General features: G+C 43.1%; 1 protein-coding gene across 2 annotated transcripts in view; it reads left to right on the top strand.

Annotated features, from left to right (window-relative positions):
* Positions 1-2,783: 2,783 nt before the first annotated feature.
* Positions 2,784-26,073, top strand: part of E2F5 (E2F transcription factor 5) — a 30,705-nt gene continuing 7,415 nt past the window's right edge. For both annotated transcript variants that reach the window (XM_062188302.1, XM_062188301.1), the window contains exons 1-5: positions 2,784-3,044; positions 20,083-20,192; positions 21,634-21,797; positions 24,701-24,742; positions 26,003-26,067. In XM_062188302.1, the coding sequence (XP_062044286.1) occupies positions 2,784-3,044; positions 20,083-20,192; positions 21,634-21,797; positions 24,701-24,742; positions 26,003-26,067 (642 nt within the window). The remainder of the gene's footprint in view (positions 3,045-20,082; positions 20,193-21,633; positions 21,798-24,700; positions 24,743-26,002; positions 26,068-26,073) is intronic.

Below are 26,073 nucleotides of genomic sequence, written 5' to 3'. Positions count from 1 at the left end.
TAGCAGAAGCTGAGTAGCGAGTCAGCGCCAGGAATGGAACTAGGCACTTGGATATGCGATATGGTAGTCTTAACTGCTAGACCAAATAATGGTCCCAAGATTCAGCAATTATCAATTATCAGTCTCTGATAATTAGTGGTTTTTAGGAAAAACATGTATTTCATTATTTCTCACTGGGTTATTTGGTGTTCCCCAAGGAGTGGGTATATGGGCACTACTTAAAAATATGAAAAATGTGGACACTATACTATATTCTCATGTAAAATGCTTATTTTTATCTTTGAGGTTTGGATCAAGAATTTGCTTTTTTTTTTTTTTTTTTTTTTTTTTAAACAGAGTGGATAGTGAGAGAGAGAGAGAGAGAGAGAAAGGTCCTCCCCCTTGCCATTGGTTCACCCTCCAATGGCCGCTGCGGACGGCGCATCTTGCTGATCCAAAGCCAGGAGCCAGGTGCTTCTGGTCTCCCATGTGGGTGCAGGGCCCAAGGACCTGGGCCATCCTCCACTGCCTTCCCAGGCCATAGCAGAGAGCTGGCCTGGAAGAGGGGCAAACTGGGACAGAATCCGGCGCCCCAAATGGGACTAGAACCCGGTGTGCCGGCGCCACATAGGCGCAGGATTAGCCTGTTAAGCCACGGTGCCGACCAGAATTTGCATTTTTAACAAATACTGTAGATGATTTTTATTCCTAATATATGGGAATCACTTGTGTAATTTTTAGCCCCTCAGCATGAGATTTTGAAAGCTAATGAAAATGGCTGCTAATTCATGATTTTCTATTCAAATCCCAGTTAAGTTAAACAAATGAAAAATTCACTGTGAAAACACAAATAACATGCTAACCAAAGATTCAAATGACCTATTAGCATAATAAATAGTATGATAACTGCTTTGTGGAAACCTTTAAAAAACTGAAATTTAAAAAATGTATTTTCAAAATTACCAAGACTTGAAGTGATCCTACATACTGTGGACTCAATTCAATCTCCCCCCCAAATTCATGTGTTGATACCCCAACCCTTATTAGGGTGGGATTTAGAAGTGGTGAGTTTTGGGAGTAGCGAGTCACAAGACGGAATCACAAGGATGGACCTCTTGTGATGGAATTAGTGCCTTTTTAAGAAGTCAGAAAGTTTGTTTCCCCTCTTCTCTCTTTACCACATGAAGACACAGAGAGAAAGCCACCATCCAGGATCCAAGAAGAGGGCCCTCGCCAAGCTCACCATGCAGGCTCCTGAACTGTGAGCAAATAAATTTCTGTTGTAAGCCACCCAGTCAACAACCCAAGCCGGCTAATACACCACATAACTGTAATTTTGTAAAATTTGTAAAATTTTGTAAATTTGTAAAATGTTAGCAATTCTTTTTATCAAATCTTGACTTCATCTTCAATTAAAACCAGAACTTTAAGGAATACTATTGGACAGCAATCAATAACACTTACCTGCAAACTTGCTGAATATTTGGCTAATGTCAAATCACATATACATAATCCTCAGATTGTTCAAATTTAGTTCTAATAGATGAAAATTTCATGTTTGATTTAAGATTTTCTCCCAAGTTTTTTTTTTTTAATAGAGTTGAGTAAAATAAAGTTACTTTATTATTATTCTGTCTCTGTGAATGAGAACCATAACATTTGTATTAAAATAGTGCATCCGGCTTTACTAGTTAATACTGTTGTTGAATATTTCACTTTCAGTGACCCTTTTTTTTGCTAGTTCCCTGTTAAACTAAGAAAAATCTTGCATGAAATTTGATTAATGAATACTGCCTAATGAAGATGTCATTCACCTTCCTATTGTGTGACACCAAATCGTTTAAAATGTAGTTTTAATGCTCAAGAATTTGTAATACAATGAGAAAACATTCTTTTACTCAGATCTGAATGACAGCATTTAGGACAGAAGCACAAGAATCTGTGAGCTTCAACTATTCCAAATAATACAACATACTTTGGTTCCAGCAGATCATTAAGCACGTGTTTAAACGCAGGAGATCCGGGATCTAGCGGCGTTTTCTCTACTTTCACCCCCTCTTCCTCTACACACCAGTGTCTCCATCTACGAGGTAAAGGCCTTGAAAAGGACTCTTTGATACCTCCAGGACCCCACTTTTCCTGCATTCTGACTCTAAAAAGACCGTTCTTGGTCTCAGTCATGGAAATGTCTGCAAACGACGCTGAAGTTGGGAAAGAGCAAAGGAGCTAGAAGCCTCCCACGAGCAAGAGTGACGGCAGGAGGCTAATCCCGCGCAGCTCTGCACTCCGACAAGTCCGCAACTTCTCAGCGGGGCAGGGAGGTCGCCAGATCAGAGGGAAGTCGCCTCGCGTCTCCTTTTCCGTCCGACCGCGAAGCCCTGAGGGAGCCCTTCGGTTCCCGTGGCGCTCGCCGACGCCGCGGGCGAGCGTGAAATCCGCTCCGCCACGCTCCCCGCGCCCGGCGCGCCCCTCCTACCCACAGAAAAATGCGTTTCCAGGCAACGGCGCGCCGCGGCGTCACTTCCTGCCATTTAAACTCCGGTCCCCACCCCTCGCAGCCCCTTCTGGCTCCCACTCCCCCTTCCCTGAGTCGTGGGCTTGCTTCGTGCTTCCCCGAGCTTGGGGAGGGGGCGGAGGCCCGGCGCGCCCGAGCGGCACCTGTTGTGCGCAGGAGCCCGGGCCTCTCCGTGCGTTCTCGGCGGGCGCTGGGAGCGGCCGCGGCAGAACCAACCCTGCAGGTGGCCCCGGGCGCGGCGGGCGAGCGGCTGTGCGCGGAGGCTGGGCCTCCGCGGCCCTGGGCCGCGATGGCGGCGGCCGAGCCCGCAAGCTCGGGCCAGCAGGCGCCGCCCGGACAGGGGCAGAGCCAGCGGCCGCAGCCGCAGCCTCCGCAGGCGCAACAGCTCCCGCAGCCGTCGCCGCCTCCGCCGCCGCAGCAGCAGCAGCACCTCGGGGGCGCGGGCGGCGGTGGCGGCAGCAGCAGGCACGAGAAGAGCCTGGGGCTGCTCACCACCAAGTTCGTGTCGCTGCTGCAGGAGGCCAAGGACGGCGTCCTGGATCTCAAAGCGGTGAGCTTGGGAGGCGGGAATGGGGGCGGACTTCGGGGCCCGTGGCTTGGGGGAGAAGCCCAGCCCCTGGCCGCGTGGGTCGTGCGGCGTGGTGTGGACGCGGCCCGCTGGGACCGGGACGCCAGAAAACCGGGGCCATGTGGCCCTGATGCCCCGGTTGCGGACGCTGGGAAGGGGGAGGGAAGAGGAACCGGGATCGCGTAACCAATGAGGTCCGACGCCGCGCGGGGCTCTCGACAAAGAGCCGCGGATCTGGAGCCCGCGCGCGTGGCTCCTGCCTTGGGACGCGGGGACCCCGGGGCGAGCGAGGGTCTGCGGCCACCTGTGGCAGGGGCGTGGGGGTGGCCCGGAACTGTGCCCGCAGACACCCTGGGGGTTGATTTGCTGTTGGGGATGGATGGTTTTGTAGTGATTCTGGTTGGAATTGTACCGCTTAAAAAAGAAAGAGTCCGGCGTGCCTTCTCTTCTGGATGAAAGGGAGAAAAGAAATGTTCGTAGCCCACGTTAAAGTAGCGATAGTACAAAAAAAGAAAAAAAAGTTTTCATGAAATACTTCTTTTCATCATCGTGGTGATTAGGATTTGATCTGTGGCTGAATTCGGCATCAGTCATAGATTTCGCAAAGTGAGGTTTGCCATCGCACCAAAAGGGTCGAAGCGCTCAGTAAACTTGGCGGTTTTGTGAAAATGTGTAGTTCGCCCTTTACTGCGACCTAGATTTTTTAAACAAACAAAAGAAGCTTTTTGGTCGTGCAGAATGACTTAACCATTCGTGGCAGGAGCTGGAAGAATTCCACAACTCTGAGGGTGAGGGGACAGAATGTGACGGCTTGCGTTAAAACTCAGCAAATCACACCAAGTTTAAGGAAGAACCAAAGTTTTACAATCAAAAAATACTAAGTAGCCGGTGAGGTAGTCCCTGCGGACTCTGGCATCCCTCCCCCCAGCCCACACCCCCGAAGCTGGCGTTACTGGGGAGATTGGTCCCAGCACTCAGGGCAGTGCCTGGACCACCTTGCCTGACCTGTAGGGGTCCCTGCCATCCTCAAGGCTGTGCCTAATTGCAGTAGAAGCCGCATCTGAGGGGGAGCGCCACGGCCAGTACTTCCCGATGGAAGCCGAAGATTGCAGGGCCCTGCTCCGTGGCTTCCCCGTGCAGCCCCGGGAGGAGGTGTGTCTTTCAATGCCCTCTTCTTCCCTGGATGTAGTAGGTGTTCAGTAAGGTGGCTGGTGAATTATCTGAATTGTTCTGCGTAATTCAGATGAAACAGGCTGCATTTTGGAAAGTAGTTTGTGCTATCTTGAAATGTTATTCCTGGATTTTCTTTTTCCCCCACCTTCCAAAATTCCTTGTTCTCTTCCCCTGCCCCCCATAGCTGCTGCTTTCCACCTGCTCTGAAAGCGCTTTATGGTACATGTGATACTGTGATGAATTAAAATGGATTCTGTTTGAAGAATTTTCCCAGGAAGACATTAGGTCATCAGACACAACCAGGGATGTTAAAAAATTCAGATTACAAACTGCTACTGAAATTGTAGAAATTCAGTTGTAGATTTTTGACTTTAGTATAGTAGGGAAGTTTGGGTTTTTTTAGATAAAAACCAACCTCCGGGGACTGCAATTCGTGGGTTTCTCGCTCAACATGCCTCCTGATAGGATTGAACTTTGCCTTTGCTTGACCTTAAACGTTTTTGACTTCCTCCTGTTTCATCTGTGGCCATGACATTACTCTGTGGAAGTCACAGAGCTAGTGAATAGGATGTAGTATGGTATTTCCTAACAGCTTTCCTTCATCCTGGAACTCTCTAAAAAGTTAAGGATTTCTACGGTAATATGTCTCATTCTATTGATGACTTGCTATTTCTAGAGAACTGTTGGACTGTCATTCTTCTTCACACATATGAAAAATATATACATTTTAATTATATTTTCCATTTATTTATGTAAATATTTTAAAAAGTTCATGGAGAATAGAATTAAAACTAAGTTTATTTTGGTGGAAAAAGTATTTTGAAATTGCCACATTGGTTTGGTGCCTGGTGAGAGGCTGGTAGATGGTTATGGCAAAGTGCATACAGAGGAAGGATTGTATGGTGAGCCAGGAAGCAGAGTGGTTGGACCAGCATCAGGCTCGTATAACCTACTCTCTCCAGCTACCTTCCAAGGGCACAGCCCCAGTACGTAAGGGGTGGCCCGTTCCTCAACACCATATCAGTGTTTAACAGTCAACCTGAGTTTGGGAGCCATGTGCTAGCCAAGCCATAGCAGATGCTGTTTTCTAATATATACTGCTGAAAAAATAAGAACATCATTTTGTCTTTTAGTGGTATATTAATATATATTAACTTATTAACATAACTAATTGAGGACAAAGCTATATTGAGCAAATCAGTTCTAACAAAGCTGTTCTGGAATAATTTGACAATTAGGAGGGAATGGAAACACATTGGAATTGATTTGAGGAAATTGTCTTCAGTACCTCCCCACTTTACTTGCGTTATAGTCTCATTTGTAATGGTGGAAGTGAAATGGTTATCACTTCTTTTTTTTCCAGTGAGTTGAGAAGTTGTATCATGATATCCAGTTTGCCAGTTTATACTGTTAATACAGTTAACACTTACTGAGAGTTTACTGTGTGCCAGGCATTTTGCATCTGTTAACCAATTTTGTGCTCTTAACAATGGAAGTTTTGGGGCCTGGTATCACCATTTCACAGGTGAGAAACTGCTAGGGTAAGTAAGCCAAGATGGATTCAGTAACTTGCCCAGTATCATATGGTAAAAATGGAGGGCCAAGATTTGAAGCTAACTCATTAGTTATTGTGCGCTATTCTTTACTACCCTTCTCTAGTCCTAAAAAATAAACAAGTTTTCTTTTGAGTAAAGGCATGGAGTCTGTCTTGTGAAGGAAAATGTATTATTTTACTTCTCTTCTCATGGTAGGAGAGAGGGAATTACGGAGACCCTATGTTGAAAATGAAAGGATTGATAGCAAATTCCAATTATTTAGCAAATAGAACTAGGGTTCTTTTTTCTACAGGTAAGAATTTAAAGCATGGCTAAGATAGTTCTGACTAATTATATGTTATTTTGAAAGTTCCTATTAAATATTATTTAACTGAATTTCTGTATTTGATTTGCCATTTTTGTGTCACCTTGAATTTTTAAAAGCGTGATCTAGATTGCTTATCTCTTGTATGCTAATTGTTCAAGTCATCAGTGAGCTGAATGATATCTGGGTTAATGTGTCAAAGTGTTTGTGCTGTTTCTTATGTCACCGGTCCCTGACTCATACCCCTTTATGATAACCTGACTAATACACTTAAGTCATTTAAATTTATAGTTAACATGTTTTTTTCTTCTTACTTCTTGTTGAATTCTTTATTTAGTGGAGGGTTAAGATTGTGATTATAAAGTGAATTGAAAGTAAATCATTGTAAAACTTGAGGAGGAGAGTAGGTAGGAGGATGGGTAGAGTGGGAAGAATTATGCTCTTAAAACTATAAATATGCAAAGATTTTTAGATAGAATCAGCCTAAGAGATAGATGTGTAGGATAGGCAGGGCTAAAATGCATGCTTAATAAATTCTCAGGACTTTCCATCCCTAGATATATACTATAAGAATTATAAGCAAGGTCTTGAGCAGATACTTGTACAGCCATGCTGATAACATTATTTACAATAGCCAAAACATGGGAGAACCACTTCTTCTATCAATGGATAAAGTAAAATGTTACATAAACATACAATGGAAGATTTTTCAGCCTTAGAAAGGAAGAAAATACAGACATTCTGACGTGCTACATAATAGTTGAACCTTAAGGACTTGCTAGATGAAACAAAGCCAGTGAAAAACACAGATAGTATATGATTCCATTTATATGACATATAGAGTCGTCAGATTCACAGAAAGTAGATGTGTGTTTGCCAGGGACTGAGGGAGGAGAGAATGTAAGTTGTTTTAATGGGTATCCCCCTAGAATTCATATTTATTTAGTTATTTGAAAGGATTTATTTAGTTATTTGGAAGTCAGACTTAGAGAGAGAGGTCCTCCATCCACTGGTTCACTACTCAGATAGCTGCAACAACCAGGCCTGGGCCAGGCTGAAGCCAGACCGGGAAGGATCTCCCACATGGGGTGCAGGGGCCCAAGCACTTGGGCTATCTTCCACTGCTTCCCTGGCCCATCAACAGGGAGCTGGATCGGAAGTAGAGCAGCCAGGACTTAAACTGGAATGCATGTGGAATGCCAGCTCTGCAAGCAGCAGCTTCACCTGCTATGCTACAGCACCACCCTACCCCCATTGATATGTTGAAGTATTAACTACTACCACCACAGAATATGACTATATGTGGAAATAAGACAATGGAGGGGGGCTGGCACCATGGCATAGTGGGTTAGCCTCTGCCTGTGGCACCAGCATCCCATATGGGTGCTGGTTCTAATCCTAGCTGCTCCACTTCCAATCCAGCTCTCTGCTTAGGATTGGGAAAGAAGTAGAAGATGGCCCAGGTGTTTGAGCCCCTGCACCTACTTGGGAGACCCAGAAGAAGCTCTTGACTCCCTGCTTAGGATTGGCCCAGCTCTGGCCATTATGGCCATTTGGCGAGTGAACCAGCAGATGGAAGACTTTTCTCTATTCTGTTACTCTGCCTCTCAAATAAATAAAATAAATCTTAGAAAAGACGATGGAGTTAAACAGAGCTATCAGAATGGGCTGCCTTACAATCTAAGTGGTGTTCCTTATGAGAAGCGAGAAAACGCAAGGCTGATCACACCCAGAGGAAAGGACTCTGAGGGCCCAGGGAGAAGGTAGCAAGAGGTATCAGAAGAAACCAATTCAGCTGGTACCTTGGTCTTGGAATTCTGGTCTCCAGAATTGTGAGAAAACACACTTCTGTTGTTTAAACGAACCAGTTTGTGGCACTTTTTTAAGACAGCTCTAGAAAACTAATACAGCAGGGTATAGAGGTTCAGTTTTGCAAGATACAGTGTTGTGGAGATATCAGCTACACGATAAGGTGGATGTACTTAATACTGCTAAATTGTACACTTTGTGCTGTGTATATTTTTAGCACTCTGCACCTTTTAGAATGGTGCAGATACAAAACACAGCAGAAATGCCAGCAAGGATGTGGAGCAACAGGAAGTCTTACTGCTGGTGGGAATACAAAATCTCACAACCACTTTGGAATACAATTTGAGACTTTCTTAGAAAATTAAACATACTTTTAACCATATGATATACTGTCATGCTCCTTGGAATTAACCCAGAAGAGTTGAAACTTATGTCTACATGAAAACTGTATACAAGTATCCATAGCAGTTTTTATTTATAATTGCTAAAGCTTGGAACTGAAGATAAACTGGTACCTCCAGACAATGAAATGTTATTATTCAGTGCTGCAAAGAAGTGAGCTATCAGCCATGTGAAGACAGATTAAGTACATATACTAGGTTGAAAGAAGGTAATCTAGAAAGGCTACAAACTCAGTGAATCTAACTATATAACAGAGGGACTGGCATTGTGGCACAGGGGGTTAAGCCACCACTTGTGATGCCAGAATCCCGTATCAGAGTGCCAGCTCAAGTCCTGGCTACTCCAGTTGTGACCCAGCTTCCTGCTAATGTGCCTGAGAAAGCAACAGATTGGGTCCCTGCCACCTATGTGGGAGACCCGGTTTCCTATATACTCACTTCAGCCTGGCCCAGAAATGGTGGTTGTGGCCATATGGAGAGTGAACCAGCAGATGGAAGATTTCTCTCTCTCTCTTTCTCTCCCACCCCCATTGCTCTGCCTTTCAAATAAATAAGTAGATCTTTAAAACAACAACAACAATAAAACACCAAAAAGACAAAAGTATATAGACAAATACCAGTGAGCGTTGCGGATTAGGGGGACAGCACTACTCTCTATGATAACTCTAATGTCAGACACATGTTACCAAACATTTGTCAAAACCCACTGACAACAGCAAAAGTGAACTCTAGTGTAAATCTATGGACTGTGGCTGATAAGGGTGGGTCATTGTAGGTTCATTGATTGTAACACTCTGATGTTGGATGTTGATAATGGGGAAGGTTGTACCTGTGAAAGAGGTGTATGGGAACTCCTTGTGCTTTTTACAAAAATTTTGCTGTGAACCTAAAACTGCTTTAAAATATAGTCTATTAGTGGTACATATATGAAGCTGATGTGAATACATGTATTCCATGGTCTAATTGTTAAACATCTATTAAATGCAAGAGTTATGGCTGAATGGAAAAAAAGTGCTCAGGAAACTAAAGCTTTGCAACACTAATATAAATGTTACTGATAACTAATACTAAATAGCTGGCACTATGATGAATCCTAGTAACAGAACTATAAAGGAGTTACTCTGTCTCCATTTTGCTAGGAAATTGAGGCTAAAAGAGGGCAAGAGACTTACCCAATATCCACAGCAAAAGAAATATGAAGTAAATATGAACCACCATACTAAGCAAAAGATGTACCCACCTCCCAAGTTTTTTCATGATTTGAGAAAACCTTTAGTTTGCCAAACACCCACCCCTATTAGTAATATTGCTATGAATATTCATGTACAAGTCTTTGCATTGTAGACACATTTTTTCATAGTTTTAGTTTGCATTCCTTTGAATTATTTCATTATTAACTCATTAAAAGTTTGACAGCTTTTCCTAGATTGTTAACAATATTTTGAAGTTGTTAATTCTGTCTTCATGTTTTAGTTTTTGTTTTTCGTGGTTTATTTAATTAAGATAGTCAAATCTTTATCTTGTCCTTTTTATTCTGTATATTTGACATTGATAATTTCCAGGTGAGAGAAATTTTAGACATTTTGCTGTGTTTATTTATTTATTTTGTGTGTATGTGTTTGTGTGTCCATGAGCTTGAGACAGATGCCTGAGCAATTTGTAATTGGGGGTGAATCAGTTTTGAAGGCAGCTAACCTGAAAGCTGGGTTTGTCTCAAGTCAGAGTTGACATTCACTCTAATCCCTTTGGGATGGTTAGATTCTGCTGTAGTTTGAATGTTAAGTGTTCTCCAAAGGCTCATGTATTTAGGGTTTGGTACCCAGGTTGGTGCTGTTGGGGAGATGGAACTTTACTTTTTTCTTAAGATTTTTTTTTTTTTTTTTTTAATTAGAGAGAGAGTTACAGGCAGATGGAGAGACAGAGAAAAAAATCTTCTATTCACTGGATGACTTGCCAGATGGCCGCAACAGCCAGATCTGAAGCCAGAAGCCAGGAGCTTCTTCTGAGTCTCCCATATGGATGCAGGGGCCCAAGGACCTGGGCCATCTTCTACTGCTTTCCCAGGCCATAGCAGAGAGCTGGGTCTTGAGGAGAAGCAGCCAGGTCTAGAACCGGCACCCATATGGGATTCCAGCACCACAGGCAGAGGCTTAGCCCTGTACACCACAGTGCCGGCTCCAAGGAATTGGAACTTTTAGGAAGTAGATCATACTGCTCTTAACATGAGCTGCCTAGCCTATGGAAGCCTTTTGAATCCACAAGCTCCATCAGTATTTAGATAAGGTCATAAGCAAAGTGGAAATTCTCTCCTCCCTTCAGAGAAAAGTACCTCCTTCTTTGATGACCACTTCTTTCCACTGGGGTCTCACCCACAGAGGTCCTTCATGTAGGATATTTTTTGCCAGTGTCTTGGCTTTCCATGCCTGAAATGCTCTTCGAGTATAGTAGCAGTTAGTTTGGAGTAGCTAAACCACTGAAGATTTTTTAAGACATTCCTTTAGGGTAAGCCACTGACAGAATTGAAATACTTACTATGCAGTTTGTGCTGCTTCTGGAGAGAGCCTGTGTGTTCCTCAAGTAAGTTATTTATTCTTTGGTATTTAATTTCCTTGTTGATCTTGTGTTTCCTGTAGACCCATGGAAAATGCACAGTGGCCTTCTCCAGGTCTTTCCCTTTTGTCACCACCTTAAGTAATCTCTGCTTTCCACCTCTTCCTTACTTGTTTCTTTTTTTAAAAAACGTGTTTAGAAATTAAATGAACCCACCTGAAAATGTTTTTGCCACAGATTCATTTTGTGAACTTAATTACTGTTACCTCCTACCCTGATTATTCATTAACATTCTAAGGCTATTTCCTGTAAAACAGGAAGACTCCCACTTTAAAAGCAGTTTTGAGCACTTGATGATATTGTAAAATCCTATTACACAATTATCCTAATTACTGCCTTATAAAAGGTTCTAATTGTGGATTGAAATCAAACAATCTACATATTAATTATCTTTAACAGTGTTTGAAATTAGGTAATAATTAACCAGTCTGTCATGGAATAGATCGACACAAAATATCATATGGCACATTTGATAGTGAGCTTGCTCTGGTACGTTGTTGCTTGCTAATTTTTGAAACTTTTTAAGGGGCACAGAAATAGACAGAGACAGAGAGCTCTCCCATTTGCTGGCTTACTTCTCAGATGTCTGCATCTAACAGTCCTGGGTCAGGGCAAAGCCAGGAGCCAAGAACTCAGCCCAAGAACCCAACTATTTGAGCCATCACTGTTGCCTCCACTGTGCCAATTAGCAGGAAACTGGACTTAGAATTGGAGCCGGTACTTAAACTCAGGTATTCTGGGACCGACGCCGTGGCTCACTTGGTTAATCCTCCGCATGCGGCACCAGCATCCCACATGAGCACCGGGTTCTAGTCTTGGTTGCTCCTCTTCCAGTCCAGCTCTCTGCTGTGGCCCAGCCGTGGCGGCCATTTGGGGAGTGAACCAAGGGAAGGAAGACCTTTCTCTCTGTGTCTCTCTTTCACTGTCTTAACTCTACCTGTCAAATAAAAACAAACAAACAAACAAAAACTGGTATTCTTACATGGGAAGAGAGCATTTTTTAACTTTTATTTAATGCATATAAATTTCCAAATTAGAGCTTATGGATTACAATGGCTTCCCTAACTTCCCTCCCACCCGCAACCCTCCCCTTTCCCGCTCCCTCTCCCCTTCCATTCACATCAAGATTCATTTTCAATTCTCTTTATATACAGAAGATCAGTTCAGCATATATTAAGTAAAGATTTCAACAGTTTGCCCTCACATAGAAACACAAAGTGAAAAATACTGTTTGAGTACTAGTTATAGCATTAAATCACAATGTATAGCACATTAAGGACAGAGATCCTACATGAGGAGTAAGTGCACAGTGACTCCTGTTGTTGACTTAACAAATTGACACTCTTGTTTATGGCATCAGTAATCACCCTAGGCTCTTGTCATGAGTTGCCAAAGCTATGGAAGCCTTTTGAATTCACTGACTCCGATCATATTTAGACAAGGTCATAGTCAAAGTGGAAGATCTCTCCTCCCCTCAGAGAAAGGTACCTCCTTCTTTGATGACCTGTTCTTTCCACTGGGATCTCACTCACAGAGATCTTTCATTTAGGTCATTTTTTTTTTTTTTTTGCCAGAGTGTCTTGGCTTTCCATGCCTGAAATACTCTCATGGGCTTTTCAGCCAGATCCGAATACCTTAAGGGCTGATTCTGAGGCCAGAGTGCTGTTTAGGATATCTGCCATTCTATGAGTCTGCTTTGTATCCCGCTTCCCATGTTGGATTGTTCTCTCCCTTTTTTGTTCTATCGGTTAGTATTTTCAGACACTAGTCTTGTTTATGTGATCCCTTTGATTCTTAGTCCTATCATTATGATCAATTGTGAACAGAAATTGATCAAATGGACTAGTGAGATGGCATTGGTACATGCAACCTTGATGGGATTGAATTGGAATCCCCTGGTATGTTTCTTTTCTTTTTTCTTTTTCTTTTTTTTTTTTTTTTTTTTTGACAGGCAGAGTGGATAGTGACAGAGAGAGACAGAGAGAAAGGTCTTCCTTTGCCGTTGGTTCACCCTCCAGTGGCCACCATGGCTGGTGCGCTGCGGCCAGCGCACCACATTGATCCAGAGGCAGGAGCCAGGTGCTTCTCCTGGTCTCCCATGCGGGTGCAGGGCCCAAGGACCTGGGCCATCCTCCACTGCCTTCCCAGGCCATAGCAGAGAGCTGGCCTGGAAGAGGGGCAACTGGGACAGAATCCGGTGCCCCGACTGGGACTAGAACCTGGTGTGCCGGCGCCGCTAGGTGGAGGATTAGCCTGTTGAGCCACGGCGCTAGCCCCTGGTATGTTTCTAACTCTACCGTTTGGGGCAAGTCAGCTTGAGCATGTCCCAAATTGTACATCTCTTCCCTCTCTTATTCCCACTCTTATATTTAACAGGGATCACTTTTCAGTTAAGTTTCAACACTTAAGAATAACTGTGTATTAATTACAGAATTAAACCAATAGTATTAAGTAGAACAGACAAAAAAAATACTAAGAGGGATAACGTATTAAGTTGTTCATCAACAGTCAGGGCAAGGGCTGATCAAGTCACTGTTTCTCATAGTGTCCATTTCACTTTAACAGGTTTCCTTTTTGGCACTCGGTTAGTTGTCACCGATCAGGGAGAACATATGATATTTGTCCCTTTGGGACTGGCTTATTTCACTCAGCATAATGTTTTCCAGATTCCTCCGTTTTGTTGCAAATGACTGGGTTTCATTGTTTTACTGCTGTATAGTATTCTATAGAGTACATATCCCATAATTTCTTTTTCCTGTCTACTGTTGATGGGCATTTAGGCTGATTCCAGGTCTTAGCTACTGTGAATTGAGCTGCAATAAACATTAATGTGCAGACAGCTTTTTTGTTTGCCAATTTAATTTCCTTTGGGTAAATTCCAAGGAGTGGGATGGCTGGGTTGAATGGTAGGGTTATATTCAGGTTTCTGAGGAATCTCCAGACTGACTTGCATAGTGGCTTAACCAGTTTGCATTCCCACCAACAGTGGGTTAGTGTCCCTTTTCCCCACATCCTCTCCAGCATCTGTTGTTGGTGGATTTCTGAATGTGAGCCATTCTAACTGGGGTGAGGTGAAACCCCATTGTGGTTTTGATTTGCATTTCCCTGATTGCTAGTGATCTTGAACATTTTTTCATGTGCCTGTTGGCCATTTGGATTTCCTCTTTTGAAAAATGTCTATTGAGGTCCTTGGCCCATCTCTTAAGTGGGTTGTTTGTTTTGTTGTTGTGGAGGGAGGAGAGCATTTTAACCACTGGACCAATTGCCCACCCTTGTTTTTTGTTTTCTCAATCTTTGTGAAAATGTTTTATAGGCAGTTTTGGTGTACTCCTTGCTCTTAGAGCTAATTGGTTTTATATGTGTTTTTATTTCACGTGTTTGATTTTGGGTCCCTGCCCTCCTCACTGTAATGCTGAGCTCACATGAAGTAACTTGTGGTCTGGGAAGAGAGTAAGGCACCTGCTTTGCAGTTGGAGAACCTGAAAAAGAGGATGTTTCTTACACATTGTGTTATGCTGTTGGCCTTTTTGAATGCAACATCATGCTCCATCATAACATCACCCCTCAGCAATTGAGCCTCAGCTAATCCTAAGTCAAATAAACTACTGCATAATCTCTCTTCCTGTCCGGAGTGAACACTGGGTCTTATTGGGCTCATTTGTTCAAGTGAAGAGATGTAGCCTCATGATTCTTCATGTCCTTTTTAGTACTTATATATCTGATCTCACCTTTCCTGGTTTTTTTTTTTTTTTTTTTTTGCCTTGTTTACCCCTTAAAAGCATCATAACCTTTTGTTTCATGTGTAGGCTTTGCTTTCTTCATTTTGGAGAGACATCCTATTTTTAGGGTTTATTATTTAGAGGAGACTTGTTTCTTTTTTTTGTTAAAGATTTTATTTATTTATTTGAAAGTCAGTTACACAGAGAGGCAGAGAGAGAGGTCTTCCATCCGCTGGTTCACTTCCCAATTGGCCGCAGTGACCAGAGCTGTGCCAATTCAGAGCCAGGAGCTTCTTCCGGGTCTCTCACATGGGTGCAAGGGCCCAAGGACTTGGGCCATCTTCTACTGCTTTCCCAGGCCACAGCAGAGAGCTGGATTGGAAGAGGAGCAGGCCTGTCTCAAACCAGTGCCCATAAGGGATGCCGGCACTTCAGGCCAGGGCGTTAACCCACTGTGCCACAGTGCTAGCCCCTGAGACTTGTTTCTTTAAGAGGGTTATTTTTGTTTATTTCTCCTGAAAACTAAGTCGGTGTGATAGAATGCTTGCTTTATGGCTATGTAGATCAAATCCTGTTATAGCAAATGTCCCTTTTCTTTTTAAGATTTAATTATTTTATTTAAAGGCACAATTATAGTGAGACAGGCAGAGAGGGAGAGGGGGAGGGGGCAGAGGAGGGGAAGTCTTCCATCTGCTGGTTCATTTCCTAGATGGCCGCAGTGACCAGGGCTGTGCCAAGCCTAAGTGAGAAGGCAAGAACTCCATCAGAGTCTCCCACATGGGTGACAGAAACCTAAGTCGTCATGTGGTGCCTCCCAGGCACATTAGCAGGAAGCTAGATAAGAAGCAGAGGTGGACTTTATCCCAGGGATTCTGATACAGAATGCAGGCTTCCCTTGTATGTGCTTTATCCACTGCACCAGCCCCTGCCCCATTGATCAGTTCTTGTAACTTGTCCTAACAGCAGTACTTGGCATGGTCACTCTTAGACTTTGTTCCTTTGGTGGCCAAAGCTCCACTCTTCCTGTTTCTCCTCCTACGTCAGTGACAGGATGCTCCTCATTTCACAGATCCTAAGCAAAGATCTGTCGTTGAACCCCTGCTGTTTCCTTACTCACCTAGGCGAATCCAGTGGATTCTGTCTTGTGCCCTAAATGTCTGTTCTCTGATGACTATTGAACTTCTCCCACTATTGTGGACCTCTTCCCTACTCTGCACACTTGCATATGCAGTGGTCTTGATTTCTCTCCCTGGATGTCAGAATGTCCAAAGTCAAGGTCCTGATTTCCAGTGCCCCAAATTCCTGTTCCTCCTGTGACAGTCCCTAGCTGTACTGCTCAACTCAAAGACTCAGGAATCACCCTTGACTCCTGCCTCTCAGGGTCTGCCACCTGCTGTTCCTTCAGAACATATCCAGAATCGCACCATTTCTCGCCACCTCTGCTGATGCCCCTTCCGTCTAAGCCACTGCCATTTCTTCAGTGGACTTCTGCCATTGCCTTCTCATTGGCCTACTTCTACCCTCAGCCCCTACAGAATCTTCTCCATGAAGCAGCGAGAGAACCTTTTAAAATGTGATGTCCAGTCACCCACAGGTTCCGAAACCTTCCAGGGACTTTTCATTTTGCTGGGAGTAAAAGCCAAAGTCTTTACAATGGCCTTCAGGGCTCTAGTCATCTGGCCTCTTGCTCTCTATCAGACCTTATTATCTTTATCTCCCTCTCTTCCCCCACACCCCCTCACTGGTTTCCTTCTCATTGTTGGCCCCGCTGGCCCGCCTGCCTTTCCTTGAGGGAACCAGCATGATTCACACTTGAGAGACTTTGTCTTGACTGGCTCCTTTTGCCCAGAATGTGCCTCCACCAGAAGTTCACAGGGGTCACCTGCTCCGTTCAGTTAAATGTCACATCGTCAGAGAGCTCCGCTCTGAAAATGCTGTTTAATGTAGTACATTCAGCCTGCCTGAATTCCTTCCAAACGTAATTATTTGCAAGATAACTGTGTTTCCCACTTTGAGGGGAGGACTTTGGATCTTATATGCTTAATTACTACAACCAAGCCTCGAAGGAAGCAGATGTTATATGAATGGATGAAGGTGGTGATGGTAGTGGCAGTGGTGGGGACTCATGGCCTGATTTCTGTTATGTATGCAAGTCTCAAATTATTCAAGAAAGCTTAAAAACTCAATATTTTTAAACATCATATAAAACAAAATAATCCATATACTCACAAATTCTAAGTCTTGCCCAGGATCCTCTTTCAACCTGTATTTGATGATGAGGCTGTTACTAGCCCATATTTAGGTATTAACTGTGCAACAGATATTACACTAAGATTCTCAAGCCTAATCCCACAACTTACCTATTCAGTTTATGTTATAATCCCATGTTACAAAAAAAACAAAAAGGAAATGAGGCATAGTTAGCTTAAGAGCTGAAGACAGGAAGAAGCATTGCTGGGGTCTGATCTTTATGTCAAGAACCTAGCTTCTGAACAAAGATGCAACTGCTAAAATAAAAGAGCCTCACAGATTCTTTTAAGTGATCTGATTGTAGATGCTGGTCATTTATATGTTTATATACTTATATATACTTCAATAAGAAAGTAAGAAATAATGATTTTTTTAAACCAAGGGTTAAATATTGTGACTGGTAATAATAAACAGTAAAAGCAAATACTTTTTAAAACTTTTTGAGCCGAAGGTTAAATCTCATGGTCCTTTGCCTGATGATTTAGGACAGCTGTTGTGTTCTGGTTTACGCAAGCATGTTCTAATACCAAAGCCTGTTGCTATGGTTGTGAGCGCTTCTGTGTGTGAGTACATAGATACCAGGAGCACAGGCCAGGACTGGGAGTGCTGGGTTACTTCTCAACAGAGCCCCTTCAGAAGAAGCGAGAGATGAATCCTGGACAGCACTCGCTTACAGTTAATGTTGCAGTTGACTATTGCTCTCCAGAAAAAACAGCCTGCTAGTCCAGGATGGAAATTCTGTGAAGGTTCATAAAACAAGAGGAGTTGTTAAATATAAAGGAAGAAGGTGTGCATGGCACCATGCCTAGTACTAATCTTAAATTGCTGGTTCTTTAGGTGAGCTGGTGCCAGGTCAGAAAAGGGGACTAAAAGGAGCCCCCCACTCTGCAGTTCTCCCTTCTCTCTGCCGCATGCTGCTTGCCTTCCTGATCCACTGCTGGAGGCAGGAGTTAGTTCCCTTCCTGAATATCGGGATGGCTCAGCTATCAGGATCTGGAATGTTTGGAGCACACGTGTGTGCATACCCATAAATGGACTAGAAGACTGACACTTCCCCTAGGGTTCCAGATGTCTGGAGAGTGTGCAGCAGCTGTTGGAGGCACTTGCCCCCTGTGGAAGGCAGCTCCAGATTGCCAACAGTATGCTCTGCTGGACTTTTGGAGGAGCTCCTTTTGTGTAAAAGTGCTGATGCCCTCTGCGGTCTCATTAGGAATTCCATGAAACTAAAATCCTGCCGGCACCGCGGCTCACTAGGCTAATCCTCCGCCTGTGGCGCCGGCACCCCGGGTTCTAGTCCCGATTAGGGCGCCAGATTCTCTCTTGGTTGCTCCTCTTCCAGTCCAGCTTTCTGCTGTGGCCCGGAAAGGCAGTGGAGGATGGCCCAAGTGCTTGAACCTTGCACCCGCATGGGAGTCCAGGAGGAAGCACCTGGCTCCTGGCTTCGGATCAGTGCAGTACTGGCCGTGGCTACCATTTGAGGGGTGAACCAACGGAAGGAAGACCTTTCTCTCTGTCTCTCTCTCTAACTCTTCCTGTCAAAAAAAAAAAAAAAAGAAAAGAAACTAAAATCCTGTTCGTTGATTTAGATAATACTCCAATAAGTTGTCAGTATCATAAATGTGTTTTTCATTACTACCACTAGCTGTAAAGTATGGCTCCACATTCCAGAGAGGTTGTTATTATCCAATCCATTCTGAAAAAGAGCTGGAGAGTGACCTCTTCTTTGAGGTGCTCTGTTTTCTTGGGGAACAAATATCAGAAATGTGCGTGTGGTACGGCGCCGTGGCTTAACAGGCTAATCCTCCGCCTTGTGGCGCCGGCACACCAGGTTCTAGTCCCGGTTGGGGTGCCAGATTCTATCCCGGTTGCCCCTCTTCCAGGCCAGCTCTCTGCTATGGCCCGGGAAGGCAGTGGAGGATGGCCCAAGTCCTTGGGCCCTGCACCTGCATGGGAGACCAGGAGAAGCACCTGGCTCCTGGCTTCGGATCAGCGAGATGCGCCAGCCGCAGCGGCCATTGGAGGGTGAACCAACAGCAAAAAGGAAGACCTTTCTCTCTCTCTCTGTCATTATCCACTCTGCCTATCAAAAAAAAAAAAAAAAAAGAAAGAAAGAAATGTGAGTGGGAACACATTAGAGGAACTTACACTCCTAGAATTCATTTGTAACACAACAGGGTGTTTTTGTTGATCTTATCTAATATGAATGAGACTGATCAGCTTCCATATAGTAGTTCCTAGTACAACTTCCATGTTATGAGGTTCTTTGTAAAAGCTTTATTTATTTGAAAGGCAGGGAGAGTAGAGAGATAAAGAGACAGAGATTCTCTTCCATCTGCTGGTTACCTGCAAGAACCAGGGCTGGCCTAGGCCAAAGAAGCCAGGAGCCCAGAACTCCATTAGAGTTCCCACATGGGCATCCACATGGGTACAGAAACCATGTACTTGAACCGTCACCTGCTACCTCCCAGGATATGCATTAGCAGGAAGATGGATAGGAAGAAGAGTAAGGAATCCAACCTGGCACTTTGATATGGGATACTGGTATCCAAACAACATCTTAGCTTCTATGCCACAGCGCCTGCCCTGTGCTATGAGGGTTTTGATATTTTTGGTTGGTTTTTATGCTTTGTCTTGGTATGGCCTGGTTCATTCCTGTTTTCATTGTGAGTCTGTAAAATGCAGTTACTTCAGAGTATTACAAATGTGTATATAATACAGAAGTCCCTGCCCCGGGATCTTGCTTACCAAAGAGCCAGGTTCCTGAGATACAGGTGTTGTTTTTCTTTTTTTTAAGGTTTCAAAAAAAAAAAAAAATAAATAAGGCTGCCATTAGGCGAGAATGTGAACAGAGACTAAGATAGGAAGTGACATGCTTAGACAATTAGTAGCTCTTCCTCAGGATTAGTCCCTAAGGTGGCTTGAAGTATTCTTATTGTACTCTTTTATTTTTGAGGGCTTTGTGTCATGACCTTAACTTTTCTTTCCCATTCCAACATCTGCTGCCTTTGAAATGGAATAATTTCTTTGGTATTTGCAGTGTTTTGAACATACCGAGCTATTGTTCTCAAGCAACTGACTGGGTCAAATTTGGGATTGGGCATTCAAGCTGTGGACTTAATAATCAACCCTTTTTGGCTTTAAAATATGATTTGTTCTTTATTTTGTTGTTCTCTATGTTTGCTTTGTTTCCCTAAGCAGGCTGCAGACACTTTGGCTGTGAGGCAAAAAAGAAGAATTTATGATATCACCAATGTCTTAGAAGGAATTGATCTCATTGAAAAAAAGTCAAAAAATAGTATCCAGTGGAAGTAAGTTTTGATTCAGTATCCTCTTCTAAAACATTTATTTTTTCCCACTGCTGAGTAAAATCTGACTTTCTAACATTTATCCCTCTTAAGTCCTCTATTTCAGCCCTCTGGTCACAGCAGGTCCCTCATTTTCCCTTGGATACACTTCTTTGAGCCCTTGTATAAGTCACCCATGCATTGAGATGTTCCCATGCTCTCTCTGCTGTCTAGTTTAAACTTTACTTTTTTTTAAGATTCATTTATTTATTTGAAAGAGTGAAGGAGTCTTCCATCCTCTTGTTCACTGCCCAAATGGCCCTAAAGTCCAGAGCTGGGCCAGTACAAAGCCAGGAGTTTCTTCTGGGTCTGCCACTGGGTGGCAGGGGCTGCAGGGCTTGGGCCAAACTCTGCTGCTTTCCCAGGTGCATTAGCAGGGAGCAGGATTGGAAATGGAGCAGCTGGGACTTGAACTGGAATCCATATGGGATACAGGAGTTGGCTTTACCCGCTATGCCACAACCCAGGCCCCTAATTTAAACTCTGAAATTTCAGATCTTGGGGCTAGCACTGTGGCACTAGCATCCCATATGGGTGCTGGTTCAAGTCCTGGCTGCTCCACTTTGAATCCAGCTCCCTGCTATTAGGCTTGGGAAAGCAGTGGAAGATGGCCCAAGTACTTGGGCCCCTGCACTCACATGGGAGACCCAGAAGAAGCTCCTGGCTCCTGGTTCCTGGCATCGGATCAAACTCGGCTCTGGCCATTGGAGCCATTTGGAGAGTGAACCATTGGATGGAAGACCTCCCTCTTTCTCTCTCGCTCTAACTCTTTCAAATAAATAAAAATAAAACCTAAAAAAAAAGTTCAGATCTTATTTTCTCCCTCAGGCTACTCATTTGGCGTACACCATATACATGCTGTTTTGTATTATAAACCTCTGAATAACTTTTCACCCTACTGATAGAAACTCCTGACAGTAAGAACTGTCTTACACATGGAAATGTGTACCTTAAATAATAGAGTGAAATGCGAGCTGTAATGTATTAACTGTTGCTTGGTTGTATATTTGAAAGTGCCAAGTACTTTATTTTTAGCCACAATTTCACCAAAATGCTGAAAGGTTGTAATGTATTTTATGAGGATCCCAGACTCTTATCATGAGGCTGCTAGGTGTGACCCTATCACTTTGACATCCTTTTGGCATCTGAGTCACCAGGCTGATCCTCCAGATGACAAAAAGCACTCTGGAGCAGGTTGTGAACTTTTATAGTTTGTTTGGTGTCAATACATTTTGTAAGCAAATATATTCAGAAATATCATGTTTAAATTTTGTGAGAATTTTAATGTCTTTAGAAAAGTATAAAGATCTTTGTCTCATATATTACTGCATAAGTCAGTTATACAGAGATTAAGTGATGTAAACAGAACTGATTTGGAGCATGTCAATTTTCATATGTTTTTAAGAGGTGTAGGTGCTGGCTGTAATACTAAGGAAGTCATAGATAGATTGAGATTTCTTAAAGCTGAAATTGAAGATTTAGAACTGAAGGAAAGAGAACTTGATCAGCAGAAGTTGTGGCTGCAGCAAAGCATCAAAAATGTGATGGACGACTCCATTAATAATAGATATCCTTTTAAATAAGTTACACATGTACATATAGCTATAGGGTATATATATATTTATAATATATCTTCTGGTCTGAAACTCAGTTACTTTATTCTAGTGATTCTAAAGAGATAAGTGTTGTAAATGAATATAACATTTCAATTTTATAATACTTTTAGTAATTTATAAGAATATTTTACCTGTTTTTCCATTAATTCCCATGTTTCATTTGAGGGGAAAAAAGATTAATATGCCTTCAGTCTACCCATTGGTATGATGCAATATGCTAACCAAAGAGTGTTTGGGGGAGGGGGGTGTCTGTGATTGTTAGAAATCATTGTTAAGTGCGTGGGCATTTTTAAAGAATAATGTTGAATGTTCTGAAGTAGTAAAAACAGCAGCTTTCAAAGTTTGAAAAATCAATTTTTGTTTTAAGAGGAAATACTGTGGGTTCAGTGTCAATCGCAGGTGCTTTTTGTCCATATTAGCCTAAAGATAGCTTCTCCTGGACTGCAGGAGACCACGGCTTGCATATGTATCATATTATATTAGGAGAAAACACTAATACTCCTTGGGCTTTAAACCATTCTGTTCTTTTAGATAATTTAGATAATTCTTTTGGTTTGTGAATTTACTTTGACTTTTTTTTTTTTAAGATTTATTTCTGGGCCTGGCACTGTGGTGTAGTGGGTAAAGCTGCCGCCTGCAGTGCCGGCATCCCATATGGGTGTCAGTTCAAGTCCCGGCTGCTCCACTTCCAATCTAGCTCTCTGCTGTGGCCTAGGAAAGCAGCAGAAGAGGGCCAAAGTCCCTGTGCCCCTGCACCCGCATGGGAGACCAGGAAGAAGCTCTTGGCTTCCTATTGGCCCAGCTCTGGCCATTGAGGCCATTTAGGGAGTGAACCAATGGATGGAAGACTTCTCTCTTTCTCTCTCTCTCTCTCTCTCTCTCTGACTCTCTAACTCTGCCTTTCAAATAAATAAATAAGTCTGGCTGCAATGGCCAGAGTTGGGATGATCTGAAGCCAGGAGCCAGGAGCCAGGAGCCTCTTCTGAGTATCCCATGTGAGTGAAGAGGCCTAAGTCCCTGGGCCATCCTCTGCTGGTTTCCTAGGCCATTAGCAGGGAGCTGGATCAGAAGTGGAGCAGCAACAGTTTACTGCAGCCAGCGCCCATATGAGATGTTGGCATCACAGGCTTAACCCGTTACTCTACAATGCCAGCCCCTTACTTTCATTCTTACGGAAACTTTAACCACATTTTATCTTGCACCATTTCTCATGAATTTTTGACCAGTATATAGAGTATTGTGTTTTTCATGTTGTCATGGATTTAGTAAGTAAGTTCCTAATCCCTTTCTATGGCTCAGACCTTCCTAACAGTTTGAGAACCATGTAGATTTTCAAGCTGTGGCCTGCAGTGCCCCAAGATTCAAAAACCACTGAACTAGCTGATCTTAGACTTTGCTGCTCAGCGTTACAGATTCTGGCCATTTCCAGTTCCCCAAATCTTAATGGTACACACAACATACACACAGGGACCTTTAAAAAGTTCTTAGAAATATGGAATTAAAAGGTGTTTATTTTGGCACAAAAAAAATGGAAACCCATACATAATTTATAATATGTACTTTTCATGAATTTTTTGAAGATACCTTGTGTATGTTTTATGCACACACGCACACACACACACTTAGTTTTCTGTATATTAATGCATACACACACAGTTTTCTGGGTATTATGCTCTGAAATCTTAAAACACCTTTCTGGCTGGGGAGAGCCTGCCCCTGGAGTAGCCAATTCTTTGGAAGTATCAAAGGCTCAGCTAGCAGCACACCTTTGATAAGAAGCGTAACCATTCCAGAGCCATGCTCCTCTCTGTGCCCTTACACCCAGGAAGCAGTATTTCTCTGCCTTAATCAGCCCACGGCCAGATAGCAGACAGAACCCATTCCTGAAGCTTAGAACCCACCAAAATCATTCAGATCAGTCAGTTCTAAAGTGTTCGCCCTACTCTGCCTTGTTTCTTCCATGGAAACCCCACTTGGGTTTTGGCTTAATACTTTCCCTGACTCCTGTCTTCTGATCACTCTGGTGTCTTTCATGTGTGGCCTGCATCCCTTCTGTCTGCAGGACCAGTGAGTATTGTTTTCCTGAGCCTCTCCATAGCTGTACCAGTCTGAGCATATTGTAAAACAACACAAAACAGTGACCCAAGAAGATGCTCAGTGTGGAAGGTCATTGCTGTCCACTCATGCTGATGGCTCTTTCTCCCCTATCCATCACTTCTCTCCAGAAGCCCATGCCTCCATGAGGAATGCACTGTTTTCTCTCTCTCCCCCAAGGGTCTGAAGGTATCACGGCAATCAGAACGGCTTCTTTTCAGAGCAGAGATTCAGTATTCCTCTTAGGGATCTTTGATTGCTTTTGCTTTTTTTTTTTTTAACTGGTCATGTGTAGTCCCTTCATGCATTTGGCTATTTAGTTATTTTTGGCCTTCAGATATATTATCTTTTTTTTTAATTTTTTTATTTTTTGACAGGCAGAGTGGATAGTGAGAGGGAGAGACAGAGAGAAAGGTCTTCCTTTTTGCCATTGGTTCACCCTTCAATGGCCACTGCGGACGGCGCATTGTGCTGATCCGAAGCCAGGAGCCAGGCGCTTCTCCTGGTCTCCCATGCGGGTGCAGGGCCCAAAGACTTGGGCCATCCTCCACTGCCTTCCCGGGCCATAGCAGAGAGCTGGCCTGGAAGAGGGGCAACTGGGATAGAATCCGGCGCCCCAACCGGGACTAGAACCCGGTGTGCCGGCGCTGCAAGGTGGAGGATTAGCCTGTTAAGCCACAGCGCCGACCCAGATATATTATCTTAATTTAAATGCATAGACCTTGATACAACTGCTGTTCCTTAACTCTTATGACAGTACATTTTCCTATGTAACTCATGAAGACATCTGTAATTGCTTTAATGGTAAGTAAGACTTTTTCTCATGTTTCCTCTGATCAGCTTATTAAATATAGAGTGATTCAGAATTCCGCATACCCTCAGCCTCAGTCATTATTTTCAGGAGTTGTGGACATTTGTCTCACTCTTCAGTGCTGTGTGTTGATAGCTACTCGTTTCTGTTTTCATCACAACAGCTGCTTTTGACAGCTTTCATTTCATCACCTCTACTGGTAGACATAAATTGAGCTTGGGAGGGGAAGGTGGAGAGGCAGCAGAGAGGAAGAGAAATCAGCAGGATTCAGCAACAGTTTCACAGCCAGAATCAGTGGCCAGTCCTTAACCAGAGCGCGCCTTTCATGAGCACTATTTTTGCAACCATATACGCCAAGTGTGTTGGCCATAGTGCAATCCAAAACATAGGGAAGAATTAGGTGGCTACTTTTTATAACCAAGAAAGTTCTCCTAATCCTATTCTGTCCCCTTCCTCATTTTTCTCCCCTTGAAGTGACAATGTTCAGTTTTAATTTTAAAAATGGGGGGGGGGATAAATTCTCGTAATTATAACACAAGTAAAATGAAAGCTTACACACATTTTTCACATTTTTATTTAATAAAGCGTAGTTCTAGTAAAAGGACAGCCCTGTGTTTTAACCCCATAACCAAAAAAATAAATAAATAAATAAATAAAACAACCCTGGCAAGAGCTCTAATCAAGTGTAGTCTGGCTTTTCAGGTAAGACTGCTAGAAATACGTGCAAACTCACTGCTGTATTTTTCCACCATAATTCCCAAGCTTTCTAAGAAAGTTAAGGAAAGTTTTGTTAACCTGCAATCCAACAGATCTGTTATAGGCATGGGTTTCAAGAATAAATTCACCTATCTAGATTTCAGGCTATCTCACCTAATCTTCAGTATCCTAAATCATTTAAGTAGTTTAAATATTTCAAGTAAATATTATGATTTAATTGAGGCTAAACAGTTTAAAGAACCATAGCTTTTACAGGAGGTAAACTGAAAGCAAAATTAACTTGAGCTGTTTATGAGAATAGTAGAACTAACATTGAGTATTTACTATATCCTAAGAGCTATTAAAATAAGTTATCTCATTTAATCCTCAAAACGAGCCTGTGCGTAAATCGTGTATCCCCCTTACAGATTTAAAAGCAAAGCTAAGGTCACCCAGCCTGGTTTTTAGACCCAAACATTCTGACTCCAGAGCCCATGTTCTTGGCACTGTATTCCATGATCAATAGCATTTACTATATATTTTATGTTTTTTATTAGGTGATACACTCTTGGCCATTCAGGCACCTTCTGGTACGCAGCTGGAAGTACCTATTCCAGAAATGGTAGGA

The sequence above is a fragment of the Lepus europaeus genome, chromosome 4, assembly GCF_033115175.1.
Source record: "Lepus europaeus isolate LE1 chromosome 4, mLepTim1.pri, whole genome shotgun sequence".
Classification (NCBI taxonomy): Eukaryota; Metazoa; Chordata; class Mammalia; order Lagomorpha; family Leporidae; genus Lepus; species Lepus europaeus.
The sequence above is the reverse complement of the archived record's forward strand: the minus strand, read 5'-3'. Positions and strand labels throughout refer to the sequence as shown.